Source organism: Neolamprologus multifasciatus, chromosome 16 (genome assembly GCF_963576455.1).
Source record: "Neolamprologus multifasciatus chromosome 16, fNeoMul1.2, whole genome shotgun sequence".
Classification (NCBI taxonomy): domain Eukaryota; kingdom Metazoa; phylum Chordata; class Actinopteri; order Cichliformes; family Cichlidae; genus Neolamprologus; species Neolamprologus multifasciatus.
In genome coordinates this window covers 25,762,726-25,775,452 of record NC_140454.1, presented here as the reverse complement: position 1 = coordinate 25,775,452, position 12,727 = coordinate 25,762,726, and the positions used below count along the sequence as shown (strand labels likewise).

The 12,727-nt window shown below is 37.5% G+C and overlaps 1 protein-coding gene across 2 annotated transcripts; it reads right to left on the bottom strand.

Moving 5' to 3' along the window:
- Window positions 1–397: 397 nt before the first annotated feature.
- spopla (speckle type BTB/POZ protein like a) lies at window positions 398–11,630 on the bottom strand. 2 transcript variants are annotated; one of them, XM_085136335.1, is made up of 12 exons: window positions 11,226–11,630; window positions 10,166–10,247; window positions 7,891–8,008; window positions 6,879–7,000; window positions 6,354–6,505; window positions 6,123–6,250; window positions 4,982–5,159; window positions 4,335–4,390; window positions 4,097–4,219; window positions 2,314–2,456; window positions 2,157–2,210; window positions 398–1,622 (listed from the first exon to the last, which is right to left on the bottom strand). In XM_085136335.1, the coding sequence occupies exons 3-12, from the start codon at window positions 7,966–7,968 to the stop codon at window positions 1,478–1,480; spliced, it is 1,179 nt and encodes a 392-aa protein (XP_084992461.1). In that variant the 5' UTR covers window positions 7,969–8,008; window positions 10,166–10,247; window positions 11,226–11,630; the 3' UTR covers window positions 398–1,477. The 2 variants fall into 2 exon arrangements, with proteins under 2 accessions (XP_084992461.1, XP_084992460.1); XM_085136334.1 differs by having other exon boundaries at window positions 11,433–11,630.
- Between the last annotated feature and the right edge of the window lie 1,097 nt (window positions 11,631–12,727).

The following is a 12,727-nucleotide window of genomic DNA, read 5'->3' as shown; positions in this document are numbered from 1 at the left end:
TTAGACTGAAATCTCTTCACATTGAGCTCAACATTCTCCAGTTAAAAACATATATTAAAAAAAAAAAAAAAAAAAAACCTAGGCCACTTCAGACTGCTGGAAAATGTTTTAATGGGTTAATGCAGGCATTCTTGCAGACAACAACTTCATCTTTTTGTTTTTTTCGTTTTTTTGCTTCCAACGTTTCAACATCTCAACATGACGCTGAATGATGAGTAATATCATGTAAAAATGATGCTACTCGTAATTTACAAAATCCTCTGAAGTGTCTGTCACGCCACAACATACAAGACGGACCGAATAAAAAAATGACAACCCCCCATTCAAACACAGAATAACATTGCCAGTAGAAGTGATGCTCAGCATCCTACAGATATCCAAGCATGTTAGAGGAAGATTTTGCACATACTCAATTAATTTTATTCTGCACAAATATGTCAGATAATTGCAGAAAAAAAATGGTTAAAACAAAATTGGTACTTGGACACTTTCTTTTGACAATAACATGACCATGCATTAGTCTCTCCACTTTTAGTTAACCACAATATATTGAGAATATATAATATTTGCATGTTGGCAATACTAAAGAAACAAATTCTCAAAATTGAATCTATAACAGTTCACAGACGTATGATCTGGAATAAGTCATTCAAATGGGAGACTGAGTAAATATGTCCATATACTTCCAATGTTTTAATATATTAGGGCCAAAGTACAGACACTTTTGTCTTACATGTTTCACAAGGATCGACACTCTGTCTTCATAATGGCAGATCACTATTTCCCCCCACAAATATGCAATAGGACACACTTTCTTGTACATTGGTCTTTTGAAGATGGTTCAACTGTCATTTACATAGAAATGGTGCCATCAATATGGGGCATACACATCTTTTAAAAAGTGTAAAGAACTGACCTTGCACTGAAAGTGTTCATGCTTTTTAATGTCTAGTCACAAAACGGGCTAAACATTACAAATATATAATATTTCCCATTTAGTTAAACCTTTGTTACGTTCCTATAGAACTCCATATCAAAATGACTATTCATGGGAACTAGTGCAACCTGGAGGAGGCCTGGTCTTTGTGACAAGGCAGGCACAGAGTAAAATAGACAAAGTACTCCAGAGCAGCTCCAGAGCAATGGCAGATATATTAAGGCCATTTTGAAAATTACAGGAAAAATAAAACTGTAGCAGAGAGCTTGACCTGCTACCCAGTCTGAACAGAATTCAGTTCGGGCAGCAAAGCAAGCAAGCAACACCGAGTGAACCAATTTTTTTTTCCTCCCCCCAGTCAATTGATGTCAGTCTTCCACGTGCCAGCCTCCCCCACATCCCTGGCCAGAAAGCCCCACTCTTCTTTATTCAAGTGTGTTCAGTTTTGGTGGAAATAAAGAGTGGTATCCTTGCTAGTCCTTCTTTTTTGTAAACCCATGCTTCACACCTCCAGTAAAGTCCTGGGACACAGTCGGGCAGTCAAGACTGTTTTAGGCGCTTCCTGGGAAGACCGAAGGGTGGGCACTGTGCTGAAGCCAGGGCACGAAAGGCTTCGGCTACCAAGTGAGGATGGGACTGGATCATTGACTTCCAGCCTGCAGTCTCCATTATATCTGTAGCATGACTGTAAGCACATGCAAAATGAAGTCAGACACTCAGACATGATAATCTGCACATTAAAAACCAATAAACATAAATGAGATTGTAATGACAAAGCAAATAAGTGGGATTTGATTTGTGAGTTGTATGCTAAACTTGAAAAAGGGCCATTAGTGCTTTCCGCACACATGCATAAACTAAAATTAATAGAGCGGTGGAATGTGTCGCGCTGTGAATACAACAGAGAGAAATAAGCTTAATATTTCAAGGTGTCCTGTAACACTGCACTACATCATCTGAAAGAGAAGTAAGAAAAAAAAAACTTCTCACAGCAACCACCTCCCTTCTTTTTAAAATTCTACAAATATTCCATTTCCAGGGTTTATCCAGGAATGAGTCTATTAATAACTTGGATACAAAGATATGGAGCTTCAAACTGAAAAGGCAAATAGCACTCTGTCTACCTGGGCTAAAACAATGAATTCTAATGCATCTGGTTGGGGAAAGAGATAAGAGTGTGGTATTAATCTTGTGTCACATATATCAGCTAATTACATACTTGCTATTCCAGTTCTTTCCATCTTTACAGCCCAGCTGTCTCAGGACACTGCACCTATGGCAAGGAGATAAAAAGGTAAGCATTCAGGGCTGGTAAACAGAAATGGCAGCAGGAATTTATCACTGGAGTTTTTTTTTTTCTTTTTTGCGATACTTGCCTGTTGATAAAATCTATGGCTTGTGCTTTGAGCTGCTCGGCACTGTGCAAGTCAGCCAGGATGAGGGTGTCGGCCACATTCTCCACTGAAAGGCTGTTGCACAAGGCCTCTTCACACATAACCTTTAAACGCTCAAGAGCATACTGGGGTGGAGGTGATAGAACGAGGGGGGGGAACACAGAGAGCAGCGATTATAGTCTACATGTTAAATAAATGCCGGTGACTTACGGTTTTATCACAGTTAGTGCAAATGCACATTAAGGCTACGGATGCAATCATTTACTGGAATGGATGACTCAGCAATCCTAATAAAAATGGAGAAAAATTGAAGAGGATCCAAAATGCTGAAGCAGAAGGCTCTCTAATAAGCATTTTAAAGAAAACTAAAAGCACTACCTTGCAGTTCTATGCCTCTGTCGACCAGTAGAGTTGCAGTTTACATCCAGTTTAAACTTATGAGTTATGTAAGGGAGAATGAAGAAATTTGTGTTGTGTGTTTACAGTACAAGTGTGCAAAAACGCTTCCTATGTCCTCATACTTGGAGATGCTTTACCATTAGAGGTGATTACAATAAAGCAACCATTAAACATGTTGAGAACAGATGTTTCTTAAAAAAAATTGTAAACTGTAAAAACAAAAAAAAAACCAAATCAAACCAGCAACAACAACCTATCTATCTATCTATATATGTATTTTGACATGAATCCTGTATGAGTTTAATATTAGGAGGATGCCCACTTTGATTGGCAGGTGTGCCGACACATGGAGCCTTAGCTGACTGCTGTCTGTGTGGTGTAACTTTGCCAGTTCCAGCCACCACAGTGGACCTCTCCAGTATGCTTGAGTATTTTAACCGAATTGAATGAACTGAAAAAAATAATCATATAGCTGTTTGTGCGGTAAAGCTGATCTGAAAAGCCTGCGTTTCTGTTTTGTTGAGTGAAATTTTAAGACTTAATTAACCTGCTGCTTAGCACTAATTAGCTGATTTGTGCCTATGTTGTATCCGTACGGTTTCTGAATGCAAACCAACACAGCAGTGACAAGCACGTCGACAACAAAAATTTAAGATTTGACAATTAAAACCTAATAAATGCATCCTGAGTTAGAATGGTTTGTGCAGAATTTGAAGAAATTCCCTTGAAGCGTTCCTGAAGCACCGTGTTTACGGGACTGACAGAAAGCTCATTCAGTACAGTTTTGATTCTTCTAACAGTTTATCCTTTTTCCAGCTACACAATAACAGCCCTAGATGAAAATATTAGACAAATCAGTCTCAACACAGAAGAGAAATCACATCACCATATCAATAACCTTAGTTAAATCAGCTCTTTAAAGTTTGAAGAGCTGCCTATAAGTATGTGTTTGGAAGCACACACCATGGATGAGCAGATTCCACAAAAAAAAGAAAAAAAGAAGAAGAAGTTGTGATGACGTTAATAAAGGTAAAAAATACAGACTACAATGGCTAACAGCTACACAATTACAGAACAGACCGCATTAGCCCTTAAGCCTCACTGACTTACATATAGTGTTGCGTGTTCCATTCACTGAACAGCTGGAGGCTTCAAACGCTCACAAGGTACACTACTGTCCATGACAGTACTGCATACAATTACCATTTCAGCTTTACTGTTTCACTCTTTAAGTTACTAGTGAGTTAGTAACTGAATACAATACCAAGCAAGACCATAAGACTATAAGGTTAATTTTCTACTTTTACAAGAGAATCTAGCAGTAGATGTCTGGTCAAATAAAAGCATAATCTCACTGGGCACTTACTTTATCTGCAGCTGCCAGCAAATTGTCTGCCATTTTCTCCAAATTTGGTGCTTTGCCTGTATAGATGAAGCCCATCATTTCCTTAAAGACATCAGGATCCACATCACTGATGTCAACACGGTTCTGCAAATTTAGACGGCTTTCTTTAGTGCACAGAACCTCGTGTGTATATATACAAAAGCAATAAAAGTACTGAAAGGATTTGCTGAGGACGTGAGAATTAAGGTTTTACTCCTACCTTTTTACTCTCCTCCATTTCATGTTCAAACATAGCATTAAAAACTGGTGACCTCGCTGCAAAAAAAAAAAAAAAAGCATAAAAATATATATATAAAAAATACACACTTTTGACATTTACCAATGACTCGTCAACAATATTGAGCACATTAGCAAAGCAAATAAAAATTTCTTAATTCATCCAGGCATATAAGCATCAATGTCACATAAGGAAACAGCACATAAATCACTAAGATCTTAGAAGACAGATGTAAAAAGTCCACAAAATATCTATACTATTAAAATAAAATGCTGCAAAATTTATATTGCTGCCACTTTGTTAGCACTTCCTCTTTGAGCACTGAGGCTTCCACCATGTCTAATGAAGATGAACTAGAGAGCAGAGCCAGCCTCTCAATCTCCTGAATCTTACAGTCATCTGGGTCAAGCAGGGCCAAGCAGGGGTAGTGGTGTGGATTAGCACCCACTGCAGAAGTAGGCCGCTACAAATCAAGCCATGAACACAGACTGCTCGTAGCCTTTCGAGGTACTTATAGCTCTCCACAGAAGCTGTTCAGAGGCGGCACAGATGTGTCTGTCTTGGCCCATTTTGAGGGCTTTTCTCTGAGTTGTTACAAACTTAAGTTGTGGAGGCCAGGGAGGTCTTACCTGCAAGGATGGATTTGTGGGCTTTGAACTCCTGCCCTCCCACATAGAGGCTGCAGTCTGTGAAGCGTGAACACTCCCACAGGTTCCCGAGGTCATCAGACAGCTGACACTCTGGTACCTTCAGCATGTTCATGTTAGACTGGCCTGAAATGTTAACAGAATCCTGGACAACACTAACCTGTATAGCAGAGAGAAAAACAAAAAACAAACTAAAGCTGTTGTATCAAGCCAAAACATGCTAACAAATCCAGCAGCAAACATGTAGCAAACATTCAGCAGCCAATATGTGTTTGATTTCTTTCTTTTTAGTGTGTATTTTCCAGACTAGGGAACCTACAATTAGGATGGCAAAATGCTTGAAAACATACAACCACTTGAATCCAAAATTAATTAACTTTGCTGACATCCCTAATTGATGGGAAGAGACAGTTTGTCTTTAATTTGAATGCAATTTATTTATCAAAGTGGCAATTTCTCTGAAACTGTTTAATCCTTCTGGAAACGCTGGCTGGCAAATTGTAATCCCAGCAATACTAACTCAATTGCACGTACAAGAAAATTCACTGCCACCTCACTTAACTTGTCCCTTGAAAGAAGATTTCAGTAGATGTTCATTCTTCTTGACACACCAAATTCAATTATTTCAGAAAACAAGCTCCAACACAAATGATGTGTGATGGGGGAAGCATATCTTTTGCCAACAGTTCAATGTCATTTGAAGCAAATCCTAACAATGAGTTGCACCACAGCATGCACTCAGGTCTAATGTGGTCATGTCAAGAGCTCCAATCCATTAAAAAGTCGCAACATGGGTGTAATTAAGTTCATATAAGAGTGGTCTAATGTTGAAGACTTCATTTAAAATTTAACATAACAAATGAATACTTTATAAAAAGCCAAATATAACACAACAACTGGTACAAAAAAAGAGAAAAGACAACCAGGTTCTTTCCACTAGCCAAATGTTAGCGTAAAGAACACAATATGAATTTAATCGCTTACAATTTTTACAATCGATAGAACTTTGACTGCAATCGAGTAGAGAAATTGTGGTTCATGTCAGTTGTAATGTTGCTAAATATAATGAACAAAAAAGACAAAATGGTAGCACTTTAATTTGAAGAATAAAAGGAAAGATTACCTCACAGAACAGGGTGAGCTTGTCATCTGGTAAAAGTCCATTGGCTTCATCAAGGAGGAAATCTCTCCGTATAAATTTTTTGAAGCCCCAGTCTTTGCCTTGGACAAATCTATATGCTCTTTGGCTTTCTGCAACCAAGAGGAAAAAAAAAACTAAATTGCAGTCTTGTTATAGCTTTTACAAGTAGGGAATGAAAAGGAACCCAAAAAATACTCAAAATCCTGCACTCACCCATTGCTTTTGTCTCCTCTCGTTTAGCATTCAACAAAGAAAACTTGAACTTTGCTCTGACTTCACTTTTTGGACAGCTAACAAGAAGTAAATACAATGACAAATAATCTTTGCTTTCATCATCAAGTCCCTTTGGATTGACTCGCAGACACCTGCCAAGCGAACAGATAACACGGCACGTCAGTTATCATACGAACTTAAAACAGTACCGCGACGAGCCCTTAGGCGCAATTTTCGTGTTTCTGAGCAGCTGTGTGTAATTATCACCTATGTGCAGAGTTCACATACTGAAAACAAATATACTTTTTATTGACATGCTGGTTTGTTCTAGAAAATTCTAGGAACTCAATCAGGCAAAAAATTTGATATAAATAGTAAAAAGCTAAACCATGTTTACAGTTCCAAAACTCTAAAAGCTATTCAATCACAATCACATCAGTGATTTTCATGGCCACAGAAACTAAAGGGAAGAAGAAAAAACAACAAACATCTAGCAGCAGTAAAAGGTTTATCTTGAGTACTAACCATTTCATTTTGTCATTAGGGCCAGAAGAGAAAGTTGAGCTCTTCAACACTTCTCCCATTTCCTCTCTGCAAAAACTAAAGTTGTTTATGGTCCACATGTAGGAAAACTTCACAACTTTGACCTTGAACAAGAATAAGACACATACAGACCCATCAGACCCCTAATGTGAAACTTAACATACTCCCACAGTAAATTCTGATCACTTGGAAAATGTCACAATAGGGAGACCAAAAAAAAGAAAAAAAAAAAAAAATCACAATGAATGCCGAATTCAATTTAGCTGCTGTTGTATGGTGTAATCTTTTGCATCCTGGATTACTGTTAATATTTAACAGCTGTGCCACCCCCGACCTCAGTAATAATATTCTAAGGAGAATACAATTTGAGAATGAAAAACAGCAAAATATGATTTTCAAACTAACATTAAAAAAAGTGGCAAACAAGAAGCTTTAATTTTTCTAATGCCTCTAGGGTCACTGCCTATTTATAATGAGATAACCTGATAATGATTTACTCTGCAATTTGCTTATTAAAGTACCAAAATATTTATATGGATATGTTTATAATATTAGAAATACTGTGCCTCTGACGACATACTTGAGAGTAAAACGCTGTATTAAGTTACCCCAAATGTAAAATAAGCCGTTCTTACTGCTACAGCTTCACACTGTGTGCAAGAGATGAATTGACTTTTATTATCAAATACAAAAAGTGGGTGTAGCCAGTTAGATGAGGAGCTGCAGGTGTCAGGCTACAGATCAACCTCTCAGCCCTGCTATTCATCGACTCAGCTATGTGCAGCATTTAGGAAGGGGGGGGGGGAAGTCAATATTTTTCTTTATTGCCCCCAGAATTTGGTGACCTGTAGTATATTTACCTTTATTTTTCATTACTACCAGTAATTACATGTGTATGAGATTGCCACTTTAAATACAATTATATAAAAAATAAAAACAGTTCTATCATTAATAGGTGCAGAAAAGAATAAAAAGAGTACAGTTGTGACCATACCTGTGTGTAACACCAGCTCTCTGCCACAGGTCCACTTGACATCTCCCCAGGAGGAGGAGGAGTGGGAACCCGTGACATCGCTGGCTCTGTGGTACCACTCACTTGCGTCCTTAAAGCACTAACATTACAAGAAAACAATAAACAACGAGTATTTCTCAAGAATTAAACAGCATAAAGTTTAGCTTTCATGAATCAGCCTGGAAACACATTTGAAACATGAGTAAACAAAATGAAAATGAAACCATCCTCATGTACAGTTAACTGTATTCTCTGTACTTTTCCTTTATGTAAAAAGTACCATAACTTGACAGCCAGTTGCCAGTCACCCTAAAAGCACATCTCCAAAGTTTGAGTAAAGCTATAGTCAGCATGATTTATTACAAATGATTACAGCAAGGAAAAAAAAGAAGAAGAAAAGCTTCAATGAAAACAGCCAATATTACATAACTAAATAAATCAAAAGGTTATCTTTCAGCAGTTGTGGCTGGCAAAAAAAAAAGGGTCAAAACGATGTTGGCTATTCAGAACAGCAGGAATTGAAGCAGGATTTATAGTTCATCCGAACTGTATGTCTAATGTTTGGACACCTACAACACATGCCTCTCCACAAATTTCTGAAAAAATAAATAAATAAAAATAAATCAAGTGCTCCATACTATTTTTATAACAATGGCAAGATACAAATGCTATTTTTATTTCACTTATTCAGTGCATGTTTTATGACAGCAATATACCAAAACCTACATATAACTGCTCATATTTATCAGAGCTGGATCACACAGTTTTATTTTTATTTTTCTCCTAACATAAGATCATTTAAGTTCATATTTTCTTGCAGTAAGTTCAAAAGTCTCTAAAGCCCTGTGATCCTTATCACACTTTCCTGGAGTAAATTTCTATTAAAAATGATGAAACTGGTCATGTTTTTAGACAATTGGCAAACGTCCCCTAGCATTAATCATCTTTTGTACCTCCCTCCTACCATGTGCTACATAAAAAAATTAAGTAAAATTTCTTTAATTTCCAATATTTAATTTGAGCCCAAAAGTGTTCCAATTCTGAGACAATATCCAGTGTCAAAGGGCAAGCTGATGTCGCCATTTCCATGTTTTATAATACATTATACTAATAATGTAAACTTAATCTTTGCATAAATGTTTTACCTAAAAATGTTCTTGTACTCCTCTGTGTGTGTTATGACTTTGCTTAACCATAGCACACGATCATACATTATGTAGTTTTATCACCTAAAGAAAACATTTCATTAAATAAAAACCAGCGGTGAGTGAATTTGCTGTAGACACAGTATGACTGAAACTGTTGTGGATTATTGTAGACTCCGATGAGACTTCTTTCTATGTCTCCATAAAAATATGTCGTGATATGATTGCTATACATTTACACTCCCTAATCTGTTACTTTGGTACCTAAAAAGGGAGCTACTTCCACAATTTCCAAATAAGAACAGAACTTTTAAAAATTTCCAAGGAAACTGTTCCTGCTACAGGTGGAAATAGCAAACATGTTTTACCTTCTGAGACAAAAAACACACTGCAAGTACAACCAGGCTAAGAAGGACGAGACAGCAGCCGCTGACGATTTCCGACTCAAAAGAAAACTCCACCAAGCATCACAGGAAGACTTTCTGCTTGCGCTCCATATGACAGCAAGGGCAAACGGTGGATGGAAATTATTGACGCGCTTACATGGTGGAACCATGTAATAAAGAAATAAATAAAAGCTGGACCCAAGATGCAACATCCTAGGTAGATTTTCTCCTTTATTCTGTACAGTATTGTACAGCTACGAGTTTATGTCACTGTAGTTATTGTTAAAATTTTCAGGAAAAACACTAACGAGCAACTTGTTTGCTTACAGCTAAATCATACTGTCACTACTATTGCACTACAAACCCTGCATTGTTTTAAATTAGGAAGTATGTCATCAGTGACAGTAGCTCACTGGAAAAGCAGAATGGAAAATGCTCATCATTTACTTGCACTTATAAATGCTGCTGCCTGCAAGCATCATTTAAACATCTTTCAGTATTTTTTACCTTCTCTGTAATGTCAGAATTATCGCTTGGCAAATTTCCTAGAAATATTGTGATATAATTTGCAAGCTATAGCGCTCACTCATGCTAATGTGTATGTGCGGTTTCCAGTGTAAAGCCTTGTATCAGTGTTTTGAGTAGTCAAACTGAATCTACACAATCAAGTCTGCACACATCTGAGCCTAGTGCCCCAAAGAGCAAGAACCAACTCCTTATAATCACCTCTTGAATGGTTGAAATGTACACAGATGGATGTTTTTAGGTTATCACTGGATCCTTCATGACCTTATCTTCATGTTACATACTGGAAAAAAAAAAAGGAAACAAATATTAGGCCTTGAATACAGAGCTGTTCAACCTATCTAGTGGTAACTGAAGAGCCCCCATGCTACAGAAGCATCTAGAAGCATCTAGAAATGAAGAAATTGCTCATAACAAACACGTCACATTTATCTCCCCAAAAAAGTCAACAAATTGAACCACAGGAAAGTGATTGCTTAAATAAATAAATAAAAATCAGTCGTGAATGCCACGTTATTAAAAACTGAGTGCAGCACTCACGATAACATACTGGTTGTCCGGATGAGTATTTAGGTTTGTAGTATTTTGCTAAACGTTAACGATAATTTAGGACAATTTATCGCCCGCCACATCCTTTAGGTGGCTGCTCGGGTGATAGGTCAGTGTGTTAAACTTAAGATTCACCTGCAACTTTGTTTGGCCAACACATTAGCTGGAGTTGTGCTACCTCGCCTGTAACACAACACAGATGATGCTATGCGGACTAACATTCAACTAGCTGGATTGCATTAGCTAAAAGTTACACCGCATGAGTTGTATTGAGCCTCACAACTTACATTACCCAATACGGTTTTCCAGATGTAAACAAGTGTGACTAACAGTAAGTTAGTATGAAAAACATTAAAAAATAAATAGCAAATAAAGCAACAGCTCAATGTTAGCTAAAGTATCAATACAAATTTCCAGACCATCATTTACGCCACTTCACCATATGTCGTCATTTAACAACAAACTTGCTCAAATAAGAACAGTAATGAAAGGGGAAGCATCATATTTTAGATATTTATCGATTTTATGTTCAATACGTATGTAGCTAACCTTTTCATTAGCAAGCTTAACTTCACTTTAGCAGACCGCAAATTCGGCGAATAGTCATCAGCTAGCACACAACATGTTAGCAATAAATCTGTTCGCATGTTTCCCAGCACACTTAGATCAGTTGTATTACTTCTCATCTGCGACACAAACTAACTAAAGATACCTCAAGTTGATTCCGTGCCGTGTTGTTTAGACCCCGCATTAGCCGGCGTGAAACAAAAGGGCCTTCGCTGAGACAGGATGCTAACTAACGAAGCGCTTTGGTTCAGCCTGCTGGTGGGAAAACAACATCGGCTAACTAGCGGCTAGCTAGCTAATCTCTACACTGGCTGCTGGCAAAAAAGTTTAAAAAGACGTGGTGACTGCGTACCTCTCAATTTCATACTCCCACATATATCGAATAACGCATAAAGCTTTGTATTACACCTGCTCCTTTCACGGTCCGTCACTTTGAACTCTTTTTCATTCAGTCTCTTTACAAGGTTTCTTTGTCTAATTTATATCTCTGCTAGCTTACATTTGTCTAGCTGGCTGGGGTAGCTTGAATGGCTAGAAAATATAGCTACTGCGCAGGCGCAAAATTTGGATAATGTCCACAGACTGATCATGTCTTCCTCCATCTCAACTATAATAATACTAATACTACTACTACTACTACTACTGCTAATAATAATAATAATGTTCCCCTTTCAGCTAAACTCTGATCTTAAAAACTGAAAATAGCAGTGGTTACTCTGGAGACTAGATAGACCTATTGATTAGGCTATTCAGGCAATAGGATTACACACATACACAAATACACACACTGGATAGTACAGTACCTCATCAGTATCCACATGGACTTATAATACTTATTTTAGATCAAGTAACTCTTGTAAGTTCCATGTTTGTAATTGGGTTCTTGAGACCTGGATTACAAGTGTGTGCGCCTGTAAAACCCTATTAGCCAGCAAGTGTTGTTTAATTTTTTTTTTACATATGAATCAATTGACTTGACTTGGTAACTTTGGGAAAGGATTGGGCACTCATATATTTACCTACAGGGTCTCACATCTTTTTAGGGTTAATTCATTTTTGCTGGTGAGAATATACACATTGCCTTACAACAAAATTAAGTACATTGCAGTACAAATAAAAGAGTAATTTAAACTTAAACACCCCCCCCCGCCCTCTCTTTTTCCCTTTAAAAGCACCTCTGTGACTCTGTGTTGGAAAGTTTCTTCCTAGCTTCGATCCAGTCTGAAGAAGCTAAGAAGAAACTTAGCTGGCATTTAACTTGCATTGATAATGCCAGCTCTTAATGAGATTGCTATCACTATTCAATCAGCACCGTAGTGGTCCTTCCCAGGTGGTAATGGTCCTGACCAAGAGCAATACAAGAAGTATGGCCCTGCAAGTAATATGGTTTCTCTTATACCCCCAAGCTACTATTCTAATGACTGTCAGCTAAAGTTCAGCAGCATAATGCTCAGCCAGCAGTGTTGTGAAGGTTACTTTTAAAATGTATTCCACTACAGATTACATGCGCCAAAATGTATTTTGTAACGTATTCCGTTATGTTACTCAATGAGAGTAACGTATTCTGAATACTTTGGATTACTTAATATATTATCATGCTTTTTACAACTACATAAATGTACTATTGCTGTGTGATTACTGTTACTG